The 22,880-nt window shown below is 40.9% G+C and overlaps 2 protein-coding genes and 1 pseudogene across 6 annotated transcripts; all 3 read right to left on the reverse strand.

The window, feature by feature from the left end:
- Nucleotides 1–5,295: 5,295 nt before the first annotated feature.
- LOC128571117 (chromodomain Y-like protein) lies at nucleotides 5,296–7,150 on the reverse strand (annotated as a pseudogene).
- Nucleotides 7,151–8,446: 1,296 nt separating this feature from the next.
- LOC128570500 (keratin-associated protein 4-6-like) lies at nucleotides 8,447–8,992 on the reverse strand. 2 transcript variants are annotated; one of them, XM_053569721.1, is made up of 2 exons: nucleotides 8,868–8,992; nucleotides 8,447–8,786 (listed from the first exon to the last, which is right to left on the reverse strand). In XM_053569721.1, exons 1-2 carry the CDS (start codon nucleotides 8,990–8,992, stop codon nucleotides 8,447–8,449), a joined length of 465 nt encoding a protein of 154 aa, XP_053425696.1. The 2 variants fall into 2 exon arrangements, with proteins under 2 accessions (XP_053425696.1, XP_053425695.1); XM_053569720.1 differs by having other exon boundaries at nucleotides 8,447–8,992.
- A 6,634-nt stretch (nucleotides 8,993–15,626) lies between these two features.
- LOC128570497 (keratin-associated protein 4-12-like) lies at nucleotides 15,627–22,880 on the reverse strand. Of its 4 annotated transcripts, XM_053569712.1 has the most exons (3): nucleotides 22,741–22,880; nucleotides 22,436–22,665; nucleotides 15,627–15,850 (listed from the first exon to the last, which is right to left on the reverse strand). In XM_053569712.1, the coding sequence occupies exons 1-3, from the start codon at nucleotides 22,878–22,880 to the stop codon at nucleotides 15,627–15,629; spliced, it is 594 nt and encodes a 197-aa protein (XP_053425687.1). The 4 variants fall into 4 exon arrangements, with proteins under 4 accessions (XP_053425687.1, XP_053425686.1, XP_053425685.1 ...); XM_053569711.1 differs by having other exon boundaries at nucleotides 15,627–15,776; nucleotides 22,455–22,880; XM_053569710.1 differs by having other exon boundaries at nucleotides 22,442–22,880.

The raw sequence follows: 22,880 nt of genomic DNA on the forward strand, positions 1-22,880 counted from the left end.
GGTGGGAATGCACATTAATACATTCCTTTTGGAAAGATGTTTGGAGAACACTTAGAGATCTAAAAATAGACCTGCCATTCAATCCTATGATTCCTCTACTAGGCATATACCCAGAAGACCAAAAATCACATTATAACAAAGATATTTGTACCAGAATGTTTATTGCAGCCCAATTCATAATTGCTAAGTCATGGAAGAAGCCCAAGTGCCCATCAATCCACGAATGGATTAATGAATTGTGGTATATGTACACCATGGAATATTATGCAGCCTTAAGGAAAGATGGAGACTTTACCTCTTTCATGTTTACATGGATGGAGCTAGAACATATTCTTCTTAGTAAAGTATCTCAAGAATGGAAGAAAAAGTACCCAATGTACTCAGCTGTACTATGAAACTAATTTATGACTTTCACATGAAAGCTATAACCCAGTTACAACCTAAGAATAGGGAGAAGGGGGAAAGGGAAGGGAAGGAGGGGGGAGGTGGGCGGAGGGAGGGTGATTGGTGGGATTACACCTACGGTGCATCTTACAAGGGTACATGTGAAACTTAGTAAATGTAGAATGTAAATGTCTTAACACAATAACTAAGAAAATGCCAGGAAGGCTATGTTGAAGGCTATGTGATGAAAATGTGTCAAACGGTCTATAAAACCAGTGTATAGTGCCCCTTCATCGCATTAATGTACACAGCTATGATTTAATAAAAAAAAGAAAGAAAAAAAAAGAAGTTCAAAGCGCAGTAAATAAATTTTTGATCAGTATAATTTAAGTGTGCTACAGAAGTTTAACTATAAGTTCAAGTGTGCCACAAGATTTTAAAAAAGGTTGACAAACACTGATATAAACACGTAAGCCTTATTGTTAAGTGCCTATAGTCATTTCAACATGTTATAGTAAAAGAAACAGTTTTGGCAAACATTCTAAGTATCATACAATTAGGGTCCAAAAGAAGTGGACCCTACTTTTCACTTTTTCCAGTGGAAAAAAAAATGAGATAATACAAATAGCTACTATTTTTAAGTACTTGCCAAGGGCTAGATTGTCTATTAAATGTTTTGTTAGTGTTGTTCTGGTTTTTCCTTTCCAAGAATCGAGGCGGTGCTCATTGTTCTCTCTGTGTTCACCAGACGTAAGCTGCGGTTGCTTTGTCCTGTGACAGTGCACCAAGAGAAAATAGTACGTACTCCACATCTCTGTGCTATTAACATTTCTTCTCCTTACAGTAGTCTTTCTTCCACGTTGACTTAACAAATTCTTGTTCCAGCCCTCCTCGCTGGAGATGGGCCCTCCTCGCTGATGTTTTCTTGGCCTATACTTTTATTGAAAACTCACCCTCTCCTCCTTTGTGCCTGACGGTATACTGGGGAGGACTCTAAGTCCGCCCATCGCACTCTCCCCTGAGCCTGTTTATCCATCCGTCCCCAGATGGGTGGTAGACGCTTGAAGTGAATGGTTTATCCCTATGTTGTTATCATCCTGCTGGGGATCAAACACATCGTCAGTGTTGTTTTTTTTTTTTATTTCTAGAAATGATTTTTTTTAATTTAATTTTGTTTTGTAATTATATAAAAAGTATTTATGGTTCCCAAATAAATTCTACCAAATGAGGCACGATTCAAGGAAGTTTTGCTTTTACTTCTGTTCCATGTATTTCCTCCTTTTTTCATAAATGATCTTTTTTTTTTTTTAATTCAAGGTTTTCTTTCACTTTGTTATTTTAAATACAGGGTGGATGTAAAAGTTCGTGTGATATAAATAGATAAGCCTTATTCTAAAATAGTTGACTATTTTATAAATTGCACATGAACTTAATGTCTCTTTCTTAGATAACTGGTTACATATGTAAACACTTTGTTCCAACTTGCTTTCTGTCACTTGAGGGACACACATCATTTACTTCACAGCAGTATGTACAGGGATTCTTCATTCCATTTTCAGCCACAGGAATGCCATTTTGTGGATATAACCGTAACTTAGTGTCACAGATACCCGTTTCTAGAGAGGAACTCCGCAGCTCAACCTCATTCCTATATGAATAAAAGCACAAACAAAAGTACCGTGTGCAAACCTGAGTGTAGAAATGTATAGAAAAACATTTAAAAGGGCGGTGCCTGTGGCTCAGTGAGTAGGATGCCAGCCCCATATACCAAGGGTGGCGGGTTCAAACCTGGCCCCAGCCAAACTGCAACAAAAAATAGCCGGGCGTTATGGTGGGCGCCTGTAGTCCCAGCTACTTGGGAGGCTGAGGCAAGAGAATCACCTTAGCCCAAGAGCTGGAGGTTGCTGTGAGCTGTGATGCCACCTCACTCTACTGAGGGTGATAAAGTGAGACTCTGCCTCTAAAAAAATTTTTTTAAAAATAATAATTTTAAAAGAGAAAAGCATTTCAAAGGAAACACAGCAGTGATTTTCATTGATAACCTCCACTAGGATGTAGACTCCATTAGTCCAGCGAATTTTGCTTTGGTTGGTTCCTGCGGTTACACCAATACTTATAACAGGATCTACGACATAGTAAATGCTCGGTAAATACTTTTTATTTATTTTTTTATTAAATCTTAACTGTGTACATTAATGCGTTTATTGGGTACAATGTGCTGATTTTATATAAATGTGGAATGCTTACATCAAACTGGTTAACGTAACCTCCACTTATTTATTTGTTGTGGTAAGACATTTATAGTCTACTCTTGATGGTTTTGACACGTACCATTGCAAGGTGCATATTTGGTGAGGTCCCACCAAATACTTCTTAAATGAATGAATGAAGAGATAAACCTTATTCTAAAACAGTTGACTATTTTAAATTTCACGTGAACTTTATGTCCGCCCTGTATAAGTGTACCTGTATTTCATATAAATGTGGAATGCTTACATCAAACTGGTTCAATGAAGGTACAATGAAGAGACGGGGAGATACGAGGATGGACGGAAGCAGACTCACTTTTCAGTAAGCCCACCTTTCCACATGGCAACAGTCGGCTGAGCTCAGATTTTTGGATGTGGTCTCCCCACCTGCGTTTTGCCAGTTTCCAGCAAACCACAATGTCTTCTCTGGGACCTGCCTCACTCATCCAGGGGATTGTCTGTCCCTTGAGTGTCTTTGGATTTGAAATCTTTCTATTAAAAAGTCACGGAGTTCCACCCGGTTCTCACCTCCCGACCCCGCCGCAGGTCCCAGCAGCCAGGTTGGCCGGGGGTGCAGATCAGGGGGTTGCAAAAGTAGAAGCGAAGCCGAAAAAGGCAGCAGCAAAGGGTAAATCCTCAAACAAAAAAGTGCGACTAAAAGGGCAAACAGGAGCAAATGGAAAGCAGGCCCAGTGGCCAACCACAAAACTAAAGCAGATTTACCTGCAGAAAATGGAGAAACGGAAACTGAGGAGAGTCGATGGAGCGGGAAAGAAAGAAGCGAGTCTGGTTCAATCACACACCATGGCTTAGCAGTGGTCCCTGTCCCCTTCCTGCACAATCCAGAGGAATATTTTTATCAACTGTTTTGTAAATGCAAGTTTTTTTAGTAGCTCTAGAAACTTTTTAGTAGCTCATTTTTAAGAAGGAGGAAATCCCCTCTCATCCCATTTTTTAAGTGTAAATACTTTTTGTAAGAGGTGAAATCATTGGCTGGTTGTTTATTTTTTGGTAGGACCAGAAAGTAGTGTGGGATGCTGAACTATGAGAGGGTTTGACTGTCCTGGGTGTGAGCTTAACATTTCATAGAGGGGGGTTCGTTTTTATATATCCCATAGTACAAAGCACACTAAGTGGCAATATGGAGTCCCAGTCCTGCATTTAACGTCTTGAACATTTTATTTTTGTGTGTGTGTTAAGAAATTATTAGTTTTATTTAACCAGTTTCACAGCTGAATATTTATTCTATAAAAACTTTACAGATTGTACAGTTTATATATAGTTCAAACTAGTGAACAAAAAAGTAGGTCCCACAGATGCAAAAATACTATACCAATCAATCCAAGGTAAAGGCATTTTTACACTGTACAGCTCTCCACGTGGCCGGGGAGGTGGTCAGTTCTAAGTATAAACTTCAAAACTGTACAAAAATAAGGTTTTGATTTTATTTCACTCTTCATACATTCAATATGATTGCAAGCTCAGAAGCCTAACTAATAATAGGCATCTGTAGTCTGGAATCAGTACCCACTCCTGAAAGGAATGCACGTGTCTATTCACACAGGGCACTCTTGGACACCATACTGTACTCAGTATATTGTATAGACATGAAAGTAGAGACCAAGAACGTTAAATGTCAAATACAAGGTAGTTCCTTTTTTTTTGAAAGGAGTTTCTGCATTTAATAGTGTGCCAAAATAATTTTAACTTATTAAATAAAATATATTCTAAGTGAACCTAAAAATTACATTTTATAAACATAAAAATACTTTATTTTGGTGTAATACATCAATCATACCTGCAAATAGAAAATCAAAACTGTATATAAAGTAGTATTTCTCACCCAACAACAAGAAGCACTTATGTAGTTATTTTTCAAAAGGGTCAGAAAAACTATAACCCACTAGGCCTAACTTATACCTTAGATATTCATACTTAAGCTAGTCAGTGATTCGCTAATACTGCAAAACAAGCTTTCTTCTAGAGACAGTAGTTTCTTCATGTTAACTGGGTAAGAACTGGACATTTTAAAAAGGGGAAATCAACTGATATCTCAGCATGAATCCTGGGCATATGTAGGTATGGTTTAGGGGTCTGCTCGTCAGTGAATTTTTCATCAGAAATATGTATTCTAAAAGAAAAGTTTTACTTTTGATTTAGAATTTTCCATCTGAGTTATTTTTACCTTCTTGGAGACAAAGGCAACTTCTCAGATCTTTCCTTATCTCTATTTCGGGCAGGGACAGTGAGGCTGGCTAATACCCCTTTAGATTCTGATTCTGCGTATTAGGAGGGAAAAAATGAGGAAAACAAACATTACTCCAGATTTTTCCATCATCCAAAAGCAATGAAATACAGCTGTCTTTTGCACAGTACTAGCCAAAGAAAACAAAAACGAGAGCTTCCCAGAGCAGCCTAGTGCTCACGTTATACTTTTATACTTGTGTGTATATAAGTATAAAACAATGACATTTGGACAAAGAAGCTTTGTAGTTATTTATTTTAAAGTTACAGTACTTAAAAACTTCTTGATTAATACATAACTTGGATGCTTCCAGTCCTGTTTCCAAGCATGAGTGATGGGTGAACTTATTTCAGGCCATGAGGATGAACTAGGGCAACTTGGAGCCAATTCCATGGTTATCGGCAGGTAGCCCAGCGATCAAAACTCATGGATCTTCCTCTGCAAGTACTTTAACATGGAGTCCATCCCCTGCGCAGAGCCCCAGATTTTCCTCAGTACTTCACACTCCCTCTCATTGGCCTGTTCCAGCTCCATCTTCATGTTACAGCGCACAAGAGCTTTGGATTCTTCCAGCACAATTGGATTACATGAGGCAAGCTCCTTAATTCGAACCATGACTTCCTGGGTGAAGGTCCCGGGCCAGAACACTTGCGAGACAAGGCCCGTGCTGCACACCTCCTGTGCAGTCAGCTTCCGCCCGCTGAGCAACATTTCATTTGCAGATGCTCCTCCCATAATCTTGGGAAACATAACGGTAGAACAGCCTTCTGGACTCTGTCCGAAGGTAGTATAGGGTGTTTGAAACCAAGCCTTTTCGTTAGCCCAAACCACATCACAAAGAGGCAATATGGATGCTCCTAGTCCAATGGCCGGGCCATTTACTGCTACAATAATGGGCTTCTTAAACTGAATGAAAGTATTCACGAAGTTTCTTATGGCTTCCGCCATTTTAGTGCTTTCTCCTTTTCTGTCGTCTGTTAAACGACGTATGAAATAAAGTCAAGACCGCAACAAAAAACACTGCCAACTGCGCTGAGCAGAACCAGCTTGCTGTCGTCAGCCGCTGCGGTGGTCAGAGCACTCTGGATTTCCTTCATTACCTCTGGATTTAGAGAGTTATTCTCGGACGACTTTGTGGATAACAAGATGGGGGTGAAGCCGTCCTGTTTCCTGACGACAATATCTCTGTATCTGTAGGCACTCTCTGCCTCACACTGAAACGCAAACGCTTGTCAAAAGGCTGGTCTCTTCTGTCGTCAATAAATTTCCTTTTCCTGGCTGTCACTTCTGTAACAGGAGTATGTTGGTTGTTCCATTGGCTGTTAATGCGTCCATGAATGGAGATGTACCTTTCCCGTTCATGGCTAAGCCTGTAGCCGTGGCTGCAGTTACAGGGCCGGGCACCTGAGGCACTAGTGGGTGTATCCGGGGCCTGCTGCCCATCCTGGCCCGCTCCGCAGCAGGGCCCAAAAAAGCTCTGACAGGTTTCTCTGCTGTTACCTCGGGTGCCACTGTGTCTTCTTGACCCTGCTCGACGGGGTCCAATTTCTCGGGGCTCTCATTCTGAAAGCCGTCCACTGAGGTCCTGTTCTTAATGGGGCTCTTAGGCACAAGTATCTTGATACCTGACTTTGCTAGGTCCATATTTTTCCGGCCCGAGAGAGATGGAGCTGTGTTTTTCCTGAACTTCTGCCTGGCAGCAAACAACTGGTTGTTTTTAGACTCATGGTCTTTGCCAATCACTAGTGCCTTAGAAGAAGTTTTAGAAAAGTTGCTGTTAGTGGATCTGGAGATCTGTTTCCTAGCATTGTTTGGAGAGGTCCTGTTTGTTCTGGTTAACGTGCTTTCTTTCTGCTTTTCGATGTGGCGCCTGTTAAAATCGTGAATCTACTCCTCACAGTTCACCAGGTGCTGCTGCGGCTCCCACGTGTCGTCCTCGCTATGGTAGCCTTTCCACCGAACCAGGTACTCTGTCTTCCCTTTTTTGTTTTTCCTTTTGTCAATAATCCTTTCAACATTTTTGTGGCTCCAGGGGGCTCTTTTGTTATTCTACACTGAAGCCTGACAACCTGAGCTGGTTTTCACAAACATGACTGGAGTAGGGCTAGTCGTCCGCAGCGTTGTGACCGGTCATCCTCAGGTCATCAGCAGGAGACCCCCAAGCAATAGCTTGGCTGTGGTGACCAGCAACAAGCTCTGAGAGACTGAGAACATTCTGTGGTATGGAACTGGTTCACTGGAGAAAACACATGATCTGTCTCACAAGTTTCATTCTGAAGTGCTCAAAACTGAGCAGAACCAGTTGGTGGAGGTGAACATAATCCAGTTTACTCCTTTTCGGAATCCTGCACGCCCAAACAACTAATAATCAACGACCAGTACTACCCAACAGACTCTTCAGATCTGGAATCCCAGCCATTTCCCATCCTGAACATTTTAAATGACTTCTCTTCCCATGTTGTTTTTTAGTAGAAATGTTTCCTAAAGAAAACCACTCCCGTGATCATGGCTCTCCTTCTCAGGACTGTGCTCACTCTGTAACACCTTTGGTTGCGGTACTCCTGTTTTCCTAATAACTTTGTTACTGTGCTGTGAAGGACTGAGAATTTTAGTAAGTAGCATATACAGTAATAAACTGCAACTTGGCGGGACTTAGGTAACAGCTTAACATTTGAAGACACTGGTCCTTGATCTCCTCTTAAGGAAAATTTACCTTCAAATTTTAATCTGGAAAGTCACTGGAATAACTTTAAAAAAGAATTCTAATAATGGCTTTTTAGATTGTAGGTACCTATGTTAAGAATTGTGGGCAAATTGAAATGTCTGTACTGATGTTCACTTCAGCCAATAAAATCTCAATTACAAAAGAAAAAAATAAAAAGTAAGTCCTGTTGTAAGTAGGGAGCAGTGCACGCTTGCTGCTTGGACCACCTCTTTATTGTTGAGGATGAGTCTGAAGACCAAACACACAGGCTCTCTGATGTGCTGTGTGAAACATGTATTGTGGTCTTCTTGCTTTTGTGTTCATGGAGCTTTTCAAGTATTTATTTTTCACACTTTGGTTCTTTTCCTGGGATGGATTCATAGGGTTAGGTGACGTGCTGATAAAATAATAAGACACCTAGGAAAAAATATCTTGCAGGGAATAATGGAGTTTCACTTCCATTGGAAAGTGAAAACATATTGTGTGCCCTGAAGTTGTAGGTCAAATACACTTGTGTGGAAACTGAAGACAACATCTTAAGGGAATAAGGATCACACTGAATTTTCAATGCAGGAAAGTGTAATTTTATTTTAGTATAGAAAAGTAGCAGGTTACAAAAATGTCACAGGAAAAGAAAGTCAGGAGAATGATTTTACCCATTGATAGTATCAAGGGTAAGAGCTGATACTATATATGTGCTCCATGGAATAACAATCTTCTTAAACAACATGATCTGGCTCCTTATTGCAATGATGAGGCTCAGGCCAGTCGAATGACCATCAACCCAACTCCATGTCTCCTAATGTTGAGCACACACAAAAGGTCTAAATCAGTAAAGAAAGAGGTGATTCCAGGGCAGCAGGCTCAGCAGCAAGAGGAGGCGCAGCACAGGGGCCGGGGGCAGGTGGAGATGACGCAGGTTGGGCGATAGCAGGTGGTGTGACAGGAGACTCGGCCACAGACTGGACGCAGGCAGCAGCAGGGGCGGCAGCAGCTGGGCTGGCAGCACGGGGACTGGCAGCACTGGGGCCTGCAGCAGCTGGACACACAGCAGCTGGGCCTGCAGCAGCTGGGACGGCAGCAGCTGGATACACAGCAGCTGGGGCGGCAGCAGCTGGACACACAGCAGCTGGGGCGGCAGCAGGTGGGCTGGCAGCACACAGACTGGCAGCACTGGGGCCTGCAACAGCTGGACACACAGCAGCTGGGGCGGCAACAGCTGGACACACAGCAGCTGGGGTGGCAGCAGCTGGACACACAGCAGCTGGGACGGCAGCAGCTGGACACACAGCAGCTGGGGCGGCAGCAGGTGGTCCTGCAGCAGGTGGTCTGGCAGCAGCTGGGTTGGCAGCAGGTCTCTTGGCCACAGCTCTGATCAGAGCAGACGGAGCCACAACAGGAGCTGACCATAGTGTCAATGGAGAGGTTCTGGGAGAGTGGAGATTCTGGGTGGGTTTCCAGGAGAGTGAGTTTCCTGAGTTTGGAGTCTCCTTGCCACAGATCCCCTTTTATACCCAGCTGTGAGGCTTTTATGATTATGGAAAGACTATTTCCTTGTTTTTGTTTATGTGACACAAATACAGCTAATTAATTATATCATTATACCTTTCTAGTAAAAACTCCCAATACATAATTATTTCCCTTTCTTAAGTTCTCACATGAATCACCTCATGTTTTTCTTCCTTCAATTTCATGGTCATGTGATGTTAAGTCTTGGGTATTATGAGACATTGGAAGGTCACTGTCTTCAGTGTGTTTCACCTTGAAATGATCTTGAGAGAGCTTACGATAGAACTCGGATTCCTAGTGGAGAAGTGCATGTCTCAGTTGGAGGGAAAGCTGGTCGGGAACAGGAAAGTAAGCTCCTGCTTTCAAATGTGAGAAATGAGGAAGCTTAGGACTTATTGTGTATATTCTGGATGGTTTTTGAGCTAACAAAGTTCCCAGAACATTCCAATCTATGTTAATTCCCATCATCCTGGGATACCCTGAAACAATTATTAGTGGCTCGATGTTTTTAAGGAGCAAGGATTGATCTGTAACTTTAGAAATGTCAGGCTGAGATAATTCGGATGATAATTTTTGACCTGCCTTTTGAAATATAAAAGTAGGTGAGTTCTGCTTTTTTGTCATTTTAGTTAGTGGTATCTTTTTTCTATACTCAGAGCTAAAAAGTCTAGCAGTTTTTATAGTTTCACTTTCATGCCTAAGATGTGTTTTAGAAGCATTGAGGGGAAGATAAACAAAAGCAATCAGTGTAACCTGGTTCTGTGTACTCTCAATGAATCCCCAACAAAACAAAACAAACAAACAAACAAAAGCCATACTCCTTGCCTTATGTGTCCGTACACAGAGGTTGTACCTGTAAAAAGTTTTTAAATCAAAAGTTCACGCGATTATAGTTTTAAATAAAGGGTTTTTTTTTTTTTTAAAGAACAAACCACTTTCAGGATTTTCTCTCTGCCTGAGGGATGGTAGGTTTCTTTTTCTTTATTATTTCAGGTTCATTGGGGGTACCATGAATTAGGTTACATAGATTACATTTGTTAAGTAAAGCACCTTTTATAATTATGTCCCACTCCCAAGATGTGTGCCGTACACCCTGACGTCGTGCTCATTAAGTAAGTGCCATTTTTCTCCATATCATTCTTGGCCTCACACAGAGCAGAATTCTTCTTCCATGGCTCTACCATTGTGCCATATCCATGGGCTGCATCGTCTGTGCTCCATTGGAAATACATTTGTCTATTGGCTCCTTCCAGAATACAAGCTCCATTAGGGCAGGCACTATGCTTTATTCATCTTTGTAAAATAAGGCCTGAAGTAGAATGAGTTTTGGATACAAGAGACATCTGTTTAATGAATGAAGATTTTGGTAAGGCTTCCAAGAGGCACACGCTGACCTTTGAGAACACAAACCATGCAAATGGGTGGAGAGAGAGAGGATTCCAATGAAGGAGCACACAGGTGAGACGCAGCATAACCCCAGCTTGTGATGATGAAGGAACATGCTGGAAGGCCTGTGTTGAGAAGCAACGAGAGATAAGTTGAGATTGTAAGAATGTGGGAGATGTTGCCGGTAGCCTTGAGTCCTAGAAGAAATAGTTGGGAGATATGAAAAGTCTTCAGGCCGGAATGTAAGGCAATAGATAAGTTATACACAATTTATTTTAATTTTTGATCTGCCTTTTGAAATTCCAAAACACCCTTGGATTTTGGGGGGGAGACGGTGTTTAAAAGGTTGAATGGAGGCAGGGTAAGGGATGAACTCTGAGCATCGGGTGATGGCAATGAGCATAATAAAGATAATTTGTTATCTTTATTACAAAATAACACATTTGTTTATTATAAAATAATAAAATTCTATAAAAAAGGAATCAGAAGGACTTAGAATAAATTAAAAATAGAGGTATAAAAGGGGTTTTGGTAGAAGTGATAGACAATATCCCAATTTGACTGTTTACGTATTCAAGTTTCAGTGTATACAATTTATGCCCCCTATGTCCTTAAAGCCAATAATTTGAAATCTTAAGGGACAAATAAATCAGAAAGAATAAGTTGTGCCTAAAAAAGAAGACCCTAAAGTGAAGAAGGCATTTGGAGATAGGGGAGAAATATTTACATCAAAAGACCGGGATGGGGTATTCGGCATAATTGTGTACTACCTGTATCTGTTCTCCCAGGAAATGAAGCAACGTGAAACCACAATGGGCTATGCAATTCCTGTCCTTTCTTCCTTCTCCAGGCCCTGAATGTTGTGTGCTGAGCACTTTGCTGGATGCTGGAATTAGCAACGTAAGAACCAATGTGTTTTGCATTTGTTCTAGTGCTTTCCAAGTGAGCTTATTTACTAGCCCCAACCATCCATTGTGGTAAATTACATTATAATCCCCTCTTTGCAGATCAGGAAACTAAGGCCCAGGAAGGCTTAAAGCTGGTAAGTAGGGGAGCTGTGTGATCCCAGCCAGCCCAGTGCTGAAGCCATGGTTTCTTTGGTTTTTGTTTGTTTGTTAGTCTGTTTTCAGATTGATAGGAAGTTACAAATGTTTAGATTACTAAGGTTAAGTTCTAAGGTTAAGTTCAAGTTGCAACTGAGCCCTTCACCCAGGGGGTGTGCTGAACACTCTCATATTGTGCACATTAGGTGGGATCCCACCAATCATCCTCCCTCCTCCCCCCTCTCCTCTCCCTTCCTTCCCCCCGCCCCCCAGACTATACTTATGTTTTTCTTTTGTGTGGGTGTAAAGTTGTTTATATATTGGTTTCATATTAGTATTGAGTACATTGGATGCTTTTTTTTTCTATTCTTGTGATACATTATTAAGAAGAATGTGTTTCAGCTCCATCCAGGTAAACACAAAAGATGTAAAGTCTCCATCTCTTCTCATGAGTGAATAGTATTCCATGGTATACATTAACCACAGTTTGTTAATGCATTCATGGAATGATGGCCACTTGGGTTGGTTCTATGTCTTGGAATTGTGAAGTGAGCTGCAATAAATATTCTAGTACAAATGTCCTTGTGGTCAAAAGATTTTTGTTCTTCTGGCTATATACCTAGCAATGGGATTATGGGATCGAATAGAAGGTCCACTTTCAGTTCTTTGAGAATTATCCATACATCTTTCCATAGAGGTTGTATTAGTTTGCAAGTCCATCAGCAATGCCAAAATGTTCCCTTCCCTCCACATCCACACCAGCATCTGCAGATTTGGGATTTTTGATGTGAGCAAATCTCACTGGAGTTAGAGGTTACCTAACTCCAGGAGGTTACCACTCCAGAGGTTACCAGAGTGGTTTTTATTTGCATTTCTCTTTAAGTCTATGTTTTGACCACACTGCCTTCCTGTTAAATCAGATGGGAAAGAAATTTTCTCTACCCCAATGCTGGTTTTGATGCAGTTAAATTTGTTAATATTTTTCTTTTATGGCTTTCATATATTGAAAGGCCTTTCCAGTGACATATTTACTTGAGCTTTGTCCCATAATTTCTGTTAATTTCCAAATTTCTTGTTCTATATTTTTAATTATTTAATTCATTAGGAATTTATACAGAATAAGATATGGGGCTTAAATGTTTTTTTTTAGTCAGATATGACCATAGCTTAACACCATTTATTAAAATATGCATCTTCCCACACTGTTTTAAAGTGTCATCTTTCACATACTAAATTCCTTTATTTTCAATTCACTAATGATTTTTAATGCACTAGCACCACAGTCATCAATGCATGGCATTAACTTGCTGTTAATGGTTTTTGAGTCTAAGTCTCCCTCGAGATGATTGCAATATGCACGTGAACGCAAATATCTCTGTGGCATTATATTCATATTGAGTTCCTTGCCATGAGAATGTAAATTACACCTGAAGGGACTCGGAAACTGGCCTCGGAAAGAACACACTGGCTGAGTCTGCAGTGGCACATCGGTCTTGCTGGGTTTGCTGAGCTTTCTGTAAAGTTCTAACATAGCAGGGGAGTACAGTGAAGCAGCAGAGAAACCACTTTGTTTAATTGCCCATGGCATGTCTTCCTGACATACAGGTCAGTCAGGACTGTTAAAAGGGAGATGATGGGATTTAAAACCCTTGCTTCAGCTCTTTCCTTAATAAGAACAGTCATCTCTTACTGTCCTTCTGAAAGTTTATATACTACAAAGAAAAGCTTGACAAATTATGAAAGTATATTCAGCATGGCCAAATAAAACTGAGTGATGGGCAGACTTAGTAAATGTTTCATTCACTTAAAATTCATTCCCGCTATGCACGTAGGGGAAGCTGAAGCTATGGCAAAATAATCACCCCGGTGAGATGTTCCCTTTTATAACGTTCCCTCTGCTTTAGTCCTCTCTACCACCACGTCTCCAGGATCACTTTTGGACCTTTCCAAGCACCATAGCTCTCCCTGAAGGTAGTTGCCACACCTGAGCGTCTGCACGTACTGATCCTGGGAAGTTTCTCAAGCCACCCTCTGGCCTTGTCACCCAATCATTACACAAACCACCAGACCTGGGATCTCTGTTCCTTGTTATGAGCCCTGCATGCTGAGCTTCCTCTGGCTGCTTTCCCTAAACTCTATGTACACCCTTGCAAGCAGCCCCTTTATTGTATAGATGCGTTGTGCCCTCTTATTCATGCTGTGGCCCTGTTCTTGTAAACACAGGAAATTACAAGCTTCATCGCTTTCAGTACTGGAAGAAAAACAATAAAACTTATATGATTAGATTTACTGTACTTATAAAGCATAATGTTGAAACTAGAGCCTGTATCCTGTAATTAGCAGTTGTCAATGAAGAACATATGAGCAGATAAAAGATTTGTTAATTCTGGTGTCTGAGATGACAAGCATGCACTCTGTAGAACAATTCAGAGTAAGTAGAAAAGGATGAAGCTGAAAGTTTCTGCAAGACATTTCCATGATGCTCTAAGAAGGTAGCACCTGGCCTATGTTAACTTCTATTCCTGTTTTCTCTTGGTAACGTAAAACTGTTTTCAAATTTTAGACATAACAGTGAACTCTTATTTATACCTGTTATTTGGAAATATAATACTGCTAGTAAATAGGACTGATATACAGAAATTTTGCATTTAAAACATTGTAATGTATTTTGGATTATGGAGCCAAACTTATAAACTCATCTATTTGTGTTAAGTATGATACATTGCCCCTATCGTGAGGTACTTTCACAGAGAAGTGGGATCTTACTTACCTGGTTTTGGTAATGAGAAAAATGAATCTCAAAGTACTATTCTCTTAATGTTCTCATCAGTAAGACCCAGCAAAGTGCCAAAAGCCCCAAATGGAGAGAGTGCGACCATCAAGAGATAGAGAAATCTCAGTAACATTCCTGAAAAAGGATAAAATTATGAAGATGTTTCACTCTAGAAAATCTAAGATTTTGAGCATTCATTAATCAAAAGATTTAAAATTTTATGGGAAATTTCCCATGGATGTCATAAATTTGCAGAGATTTTAACTGAGAAGGTGTGCTTTGTATTCAGAAAGAGAGTTTCATGTTTAGAGAGAAGGGAAGGAAGGAGGAAAGGAAGGAAAGAAGGAAGGCGGGCAGGTGTCTTGGAAGGAAGGGAGAGAGGAAGGAAGGAAGGAAAAAGTACTTGAGCTCGGTAGAGCCCTTGAAACTTACACAGCTAATGATGAAACATCGTGAAAGTAGAAATACAGTCAGGTGAAATTCAGATGGCTTGACGATGCTCGGCTTGCTGGAGTTTGTAAGGGACATTTGAGATATGTACCAAAACTTAATTTTGAATTGCAGAGGACAGCGAAAAGAAATGTACAAGTTTTCTAGCTGTTCTGCAAAAAGAAATGTAACACCAGGCTAAGGGGTTACTCTAGGGCAGGGTAGTGTTTCAACAATGATAACAATAAAAATTGCATCTGCTGAGAGCCTATACTGTGCTACGTGCCGGGCCCTGAGATAAGTGTGCTACATGGATTATGTCTTCTAACCCTGAGGAACATAATGTATTATCCCTACTCACAGAAACAAATTGAGGCCTAAAGAGGCTGAACAACTTGCCTCATGCCACAATACAAATGCTACAGGAGTCTCGATCCCCATACAGAGAACACGAACCAAGACCCCAGGCTGATAAGCTCGCCCTCCTGCATTTGAAGAAAGAATGCCCTTGTTGTGAAGTGACAGGTGAAGGTAGACACACACACCACACCACACACACACCCCAAATCATGAACAAATTTGATTTCAATATTGGGGAAATGGCTGTTTAATGGCTGCTTATGAATAACATGGAAAGAACACTCTGTGAGGTCACCATAATTAGAGTCCATGGGGAATAAAGACATCGCCTATTTAAACACAGAGGCACTGGGCTCTGGGTAAACACCTTTTCATGAATGTTTTCACATCTGCTATTTCCTAGAAGAACTAAATGCCAACTCTGAATGTCACATCAGAAGAGTTGGCAGGTTAGGAGTTGATACCTCCAGCCACTGTCTGCCTGCAGTGCATTTCACATGTCCAGTGAGGACACGCAATGTGATGAAGATTACAGGCCACAGGCTCAGCAGCAAGAGGAGGCACAGCACAGGGGCCGGGGGCAGGTGGAGATGATGCAGGTTGGGCGATAGCAGGTGGTGTGGCAGGAGACTTGGCCACAGACTGGACGCAGACAGCAGCAGGGGCGGCAGCAGCTGGACACACAGCAGCTGGGGCAGCGGCAGCTGGACACACAGCAGCTGGGGCGGCAGCAGGTGGTCTGGCAGCAGCGGGGTTGGCAGCAGGTCTCTTGGCCACAGCCCTGGTCAGAGCAGACAGAGCCACAACAGGAGCTGACCATGGTGTCAGAGAGTGGAGTTCTCAGTGGGTTTCCAGGAAAATGAGGTTCTGCTGGTTGAAGTCTCCTTGGGCCTCGGCCTCTTATATACTGCTCCATTTTCCTGTTGCCAACACATTTTCCTTAAAACAGCCAAGTTGGGTGGTGCCTGTGGCTCAGTGAGCAGGGCGCCGGCCCCATATACCGAGGGTGGTGGGGTCAAACCCAGCCCCGGCTAAACTGCAACAAAAAAATAGCCGGGCATTGTGGCGGGCGCCTGTAGTCCCAGCTACTCAGGAGGCTGAGGCAAGAGAATCATGTAAGCCCAAGAGCTGGAGGTTGCTGTGAGCCGTGTGACGCTATGACACTCTACCGAGGGTGGTAAAGTGAGACTCTGTCTCTACAAAAACAAACAAACAAAAAAAAAAAACAGCCAAGTCACACAATTCTGTTTGTCGATTTAATGACTTACACTTGTTGGAAACACAATTTTCTTGTCTGGTTGTAATAGTTTCTCTCTCACCTGCCTTTCCTCCTGATTCACACCTTGACGACATCTCCTAGACCACATTTCCTTCCTCTCCCTCTGCAGAGGGCTCTCGGGGGAATCTCTTCATGTGGAGTTCCATTTCTCACTCCCCTCCTGCCCCTACCGGGATGGGATTGGGTAGTCATTCTCTCGGGTATGCATTTCTTCCAGTGAGCATGGGAGGAAAACCTACCTGCTTAGTGGGCATCTGGCCTGGGACAAGAGGAAGGGGCCTGTTCATGGCTCAAGTTTGAGAATGGAGGAAGGAGACAGTTCTATGTGTGTGACCTTGGTGACTTCTGCACTGTTGCAATGGCTTTCCCTGGATGTTTCAAACTTTGGGTCATGTTCTACATCATGGGTCTGGGTCATGTTCTGCCCAAAACCCTGGAAGGCAGCTTCCCAGTGTAGTTGGGCTAACTGCAAGATCCTCACTTTCTTCTGTTGCTGCTTTGCTAACTTGTACAGTTTTAGTATGTTGCTACTGCTGTTCACTTAGTGTCCGGAAGACATAGCTTCATTTGTGTTCCTTACCTCATTCTAATTTTTGAATGTGCAAAACTGTCCATTAACATCAGGCACCTGTGTGTATTTATTTTATTTTATTTTTTACATTTTCAAGCAAATGTACATTTACATACAGTTGTGACAAACAATCCCGGGGAAACCTGTCTATCCTCCACCCAGGCTACCGGCAAGTAACATCTGTGTAATAATTTCAAGGACACATCCACCACCTACTTTATCTTGTATGTTCTGAATTAGATAAAGGCTCAAGTTCAGTGAAGGATTTTCTTATTATTTTTAAGATGGATACATATTATATGTATTTACCATGTACAACATAATACTTTGAAGTATATAAACATTGTGGAGCGGTGAAGTTGAGCTAATTAACAAATGCATCACCTCACATAGTTATGATTTCTGGGATGAGGTGACTTAATAGTCATTCTCTTAGCATTTTTCAAGAGTACAATATATATAATGTATCATCATTAACTAGAGCCACGCTGCAGTACAGCAGACCTCTTCTGTGTCTTCCTCCTATCTAACTGTAATTGTGTATCTTTGGATCAACATCTCCCCCGGCTCCTCCTCCCTAAACACCCCAGCCTCTGGTAACCTTCATTCTATGCTCTACTATGCTTTTCTGGATTCCACACAGAAATTGAAATCATATGGTGTTTGTCCTTCTGTGCCTGGCTTATTTCACTTATGCAACATCCTCATGTTTCATCCAGGTTGTCATAATTTTCCTCCTTTTTATGGCTAAGTAGTATTTCATTGTATAACCACGTTACATTTTCTTGGTCTACTCATCATCCACTGATGAGCGCTTATGTTGTTTTCACATCTTGGCTATTGTGAATAATGTTGCCATAATTACAGGAGTACAGGTAATCTTCAGCATACCGATTTCATTTCCTTCAAATATATACTGTACCCAAAAGTTGATTGCTGGATCTTATGACAATTCTATTTTTAATTTTTTTCTTGAATTTCCATGTTATTTTTCATGGCGGCTGTACTAAGTTATATTCCCACCAACTGTGTGCAGGGATTCCCTTTTTCCACATCCTCACCAATACTTGTTATCTTTCACCTTTTTAACGATATCTGTTTTGATAGGAGTGAGGTGGTATTTCCTTGTGGTTTTAATTTGCACTTCTATGATGATTAATGATACTGAACATTTTTTCCTATATCTCTCAGCCTTGTATGTTGATAAATGTCTCTTTAGTCTTTTGTACATATAAAAAATTGGATTTGCTTCTTTCCATTGAGCTCTTTGAGTTCCTTCTGTATATTGGATATTAATCCTTATGAGATGTATGCTTTATAAATATTTTCTCCCATTCTTTAAGTTATCTCTTCCCTCATTTGATCATTTCTTTTGTGGTGTAAAAGCTTTTTAATTTGTTGTAATATCATTTGTCTTATTTTCCTTTTGTTACTTGTGTCTTCGAGGTCATAATGTGTGAATATATATATATATATATATATATATATTTTTTTTTTTTTTTTTTTTTGTAGTTTTTGGCCAGGGCTGGGTTTGAACCCACCACCTCCAGCATAAGGGGCCAGTGCCCTACTCCTTTGAGCCACAGGCACCACACTGGTTACTACATCTTTGCTGTACATTTTGAAGTCAGGTAGTGGGACATCTTTACTTTATTCTTAATGCCCAAGATTGCTTTGGCTATTCAGGGCTTTTTGCAATTTCATTTAAATTTTAAGGTTGTTTTTTATATTTATGTAAAGAATGTCATAGGCATTTTGATAGGGATACCTTAAATCTGCTTTGGGTAGTCAGAATCCTGGTTCATGAACACAGGTTACCTTTTTATTTACTGTGTCTTCTTTAGTTTCTTTCATCAATGCCTAATAGTTTTATTTATTTCATCTTATTGAGACAGAGTCTCACTTTGTCACCCTGGGTAGAGTGCTATGGCATGATAGCTCACAACAATCTCAAACTCTTGGGCTCAAGTGATTCTCTTGCCTCAGCCTCTGGAGTATCTAGGACTATAGGCACTCATCATGAAGGATAGCTAGGCTTTTTATTTTTTCTATTTTTAGTAGTGACAGGGTCTCACTCTTGCTCAGGCTGATTTTGAACTCCCGAGTTCAAGGGATCCGCCCGCCTCTGCCTCCCTTAGTGCTAGGATTAAAAGTGTGAGCCGCCATGCCTAATCAGTGTTTTATAGTTTTAAATATAGAGTTCTTCCTTTATTGAATTTGTTTCTAAGTATTTTATCTTTGTAACTATTATAGTAATGAACTATACAAATGATCCCTGAAAGTACAGTCTTTTTGTAACTATTATAAATGATGTTGTTTTCTTGATTACTTTTTCAGATAGTTTGAGATTAGTGTATACTATTGATTTTTGTATATCTGTTTTGTATGAGACAACTTTACTGAGTTTGTTTATTAGTTCTCACAGTTTCTTGCTGGAGTCTTCAGAGTTTGTTATATATAAGATCATATTGTCTGCAAATAATTTACCTTATTTTTTTCCAATTTGGATGTTCTTATTTGTTTCTTTGGCTAATAGCATGGCTAGGACCCCCAGTACAATGTTAAATGCAAGTGGTGACAATAGACATCCTTTTCGTGGTCCAGATATTAAAAGAAAAACTTTCAGCTCTTCCCCATTCAGTCTCATGTTAGCTGTGAGTTTGTCATATTTGGCCCTTTTTATGTTGATGTATATTCCTTCTATACCTAATTTGTTGTAAGTTTTTATCACAAAGAGATGTTGAAGTTGGTCACATGCTTTCTCTGCATCTTCTGAACCAATCATATGCTGTTTGTACTTCATTCTGTTAATGTGAAGTATCCTGTTTATTGATTTATGTATGTTGAAACACCCTTGCATCCCTGAAATGAATCCCACTTGATCAAGGTGAATGACCTTTTTAGTGTACTGTTGAAATGATGTTTGCCGGGATTTCTTTGAGGGTTTTTCATCCGTCTTCATAGGAGCAGTAATTTTCTTCATAGACCTGTAATTTTCCTTACCTGTAGTGCCTTTATCTGGCTTCAGTAAAGAGTAATACTGTACCGTAAATGAAATTTGGAAATGTTCCCTCATTCTCAATGTTTTTGGAAGGGTTTGATAAGGATTGGCAGTAGTTCTCCTTTAAACATTTGCTAGAATTCACTGATGACACCATCTTCTATCAGGCTTTCCTTTGTTAGAAGGTTATTTATTGCTGCTTCAATCTCCTAACTCCTTATTGATCTATTCAGATGTTCTGTTTTTCATAATTCAGTTGCAGTAGAATTAGAATTGGCAGTAGAATTTCTAGCAATTCTTACATTCCAAGTTATTAAAAAAAAAAACAACACATAGACATGGATAAACTGGTAAAATCTGAGCAATTTCTGTGAATTCTAAAAACATCAATTTCTGAGGTCTGACCTGTCCCACTATAGTCCTATAAGATGTGAACACCAGGGAAAACTGTATGAAGGGTACATGGGACTTTGCTGTACTTTTTCCTTCAACTTCCTGTGAATCTATAGTTTTTAAAAATATACAATTGAGGCTATTTGCAGGTAAAAAGGAGCATGTTTTATTAGTCTACGAGCCACCGTTATCTCATTGCATTTTTAAGACAACCTGAACAAATTGGTATTGTAATTCTTAATTTATAGGAAACCAATCCTTGGTTTAGAGAGTTTATGTAATATGACCAAGATCATAGTGTCTGTCCAGCACAGTCAGAAACCAGCTCCACTTCTCTCTTGGTGCAAGTCCACCAGGTGCCCTTTATTCTAAACTTCCTCTATTTGTTTCAGTTTAAAGCTGCTCCTGGAATGCAGTTTACTGAGTGCTTTCTTTGTGATGGCCATTGTAATCTATAGCTCTCACAGCACATGTGTTAGGGTCAGAGATGCCTCCTTTAGACATTTTCCTATTTCTGCTGTTATAAACTGAATTTAGGTTTTGATAACAATGTCAAATACCAATTTAATTTTTTTTAATTTCCTATTTTTATTTAATTTTTTAAAATACCCATGTTAAATACCAATTTAATTTTTCCATTGTATCCTGTCCATTTTTTTAGATTAAATCATAGCTGTGTACATTAATACAATTATGGGGTACAATGTGCTGGTTTTATATAGCATTTGAAATATTTTCATCAAACTGGTTAACATAGCCTTCACCACATTTTCTCAGTTGTTGTGTTCAGACATTTGTACTCTACACTTAGTAAATTTAACATGTACCCTTGTAAAATGCACCGTAGTTGTGTTCCCACCAATTACCCTCCCTCCACTCATCCTCTCCCCACCCCTCCCTCTCCTCTTTCCCCTTCTTCTTGGGCTATAGTTGGGTTATAGCTCTCATATGAAAGCTATACATTGATTTCATAGTACAGCTGAGTACATTGCATACTTTTTCTTCCATTCTTGAGATACTTTGCTAAGAGTATATGATCCATGTAATCATGAAAGAGGTAAAGTCTCCATCTTTTTTAAGGATGCATAATATTCCATGGTGTACATATACCACAATTTATTGATCCGTTCATGGGTCGATGGGCACTTGGGCTTCTTCCATGACTTAGCAATTATGAATTGAGCTGCAATGAACATTCAGGTACAAATATCTTTGCTATAAAGTTGTTTTTGGTCTCCTGAATATATACCTAGTAGAGGAACTGAAGGATTGAATGGCAGGTCTATTTTTAGATCCCTATTTTTAGATCTCCAAACATCTTTACAAAAGGAACGTATTAGTTTGCATTCCCACCAGCAGTGCAGAAGTGTTCCCTTTTCTTCACATCCATGCCAACATCTCTGGTTTTGGGATCTTGTGATATGGGCTAATCTTACTGGGGTTAGATGACATATGAAAACATGCTCATCATCCTTAATCATCAGAGAGATGTATCCTGTCCTTAAAATATGTGCTCTAGTGTTGTGCAGGAAAAAAGACAGGAATATCCAGAGAACATTTCATTAATAATGAGAAATGAGCGATTTGGGTGCATTTGGATGCTAAGAACTTTTATTGGGCAACATCGAGCAATAATTCCACGTGGCAATGGATTCTACAGAAAATGTCGTAGAAAATATCTATGAAGAGAACATTTAATAAAATATACCTACAGAAGAGAGTAAGTTGGACTTAACAAACAGACCCATGGATGCATTTGCAAAACCCTGGTTTGCAAATAAGATGTGACCCCTGGGGAAAACGTGGTGAAGGGTACATGGGACTATAAGATATGATCCCATGTACCGTTCACCCAGTTTTCCCCAGTGGTCACATCTTTTAATTTGTTTTTATTACAGAAACCCAGGGTTTTGCAAATCCGTCTATGGGTCTGTTTGTTAAGTCCATAGCCCCAGGAAGTCCAATTGTTTAGCGAATAGATCCTCTCTGACTGGACTAAATGAAGGGTCATGAAGGTTCATGGATCTGGAGCAGGACACTCAGCAGCAAGAGGTGTTCCAGCAGGTAGGGCAACAACAGATGGTTCTACAGCAGGTCCCTAGCAGCAGCTGGGGCGGCAGCAGGTGGTCCTGCAGCAGGTGGTTTGGCAGCAGCTGGGGCGGCAGCAGGTGGGCTTACAGCACAGGGACTGGCAGCACTGGGGCCTGCAGCAGCTGGACACACAGCAGCTGGGGCGGCAGCAGGTAGTCTGAAAGCAGACTGGATGGCAACAGCTGGACACACAGCAACTGGGGTGGCAGCAGCTGGGCTGGCAGCATACAGATGGGCAGCACTGGGGCCTGCAGCAGCTGGACACATAGCAGCTGGGGCGGCAGCAGCTGGACACACAGCAGCTGGGGCGGCAGCAGCTGGACACACAGCAGCTGGGGCGGCAGCAGGTGGTCGGACAGCAGCTGGGGCGGCAGCATGTGGTCTGGCAGCAGCAGGGTTGACAGCAGGTCTCTTGGCCACAGCCCTGGTCAGAACAGATGGAGCCACAACAGGAGCTGACCAT

Source organism: Nycticebus coucang, chromosome 18, assembly GCF_027406575.1.
Source record: "Nycticebus coucang isolate mNycCou1 chromosome 18, mNycCou1.pri, whole genome shotgun sequence".
Lineage (NCBI taxonomy): Eukaryota > Metazoa > Chordata > Mammalia > Primates > Lorisidae > Nycticebus > Nycticebus coucang.

Coding starts and splice junctions, on each gene's coding strand:
- LOC128570500 (XM_053569720.1), bottom strand. CDS start 8,992: ATGGTCAGCTCCTGTTGTGGCTCCGTCTGCTCTGATCAGAGCTGTGGC.
- LOC128570497 (XM_053569710.1), bottom strand. CDS start 22,880: ATGGTCAGCTCCTGTTGTGGCTCCATCTGTTCTGACCAGGGCTGTGGC. Junction 15,851..22,441: donor CTGCAGGACCACCTGCTGCC/GCCCCAGCTGCT, acceptor GCTGTGGCCAAG/AGACCTGCTGCCAACCCCGC.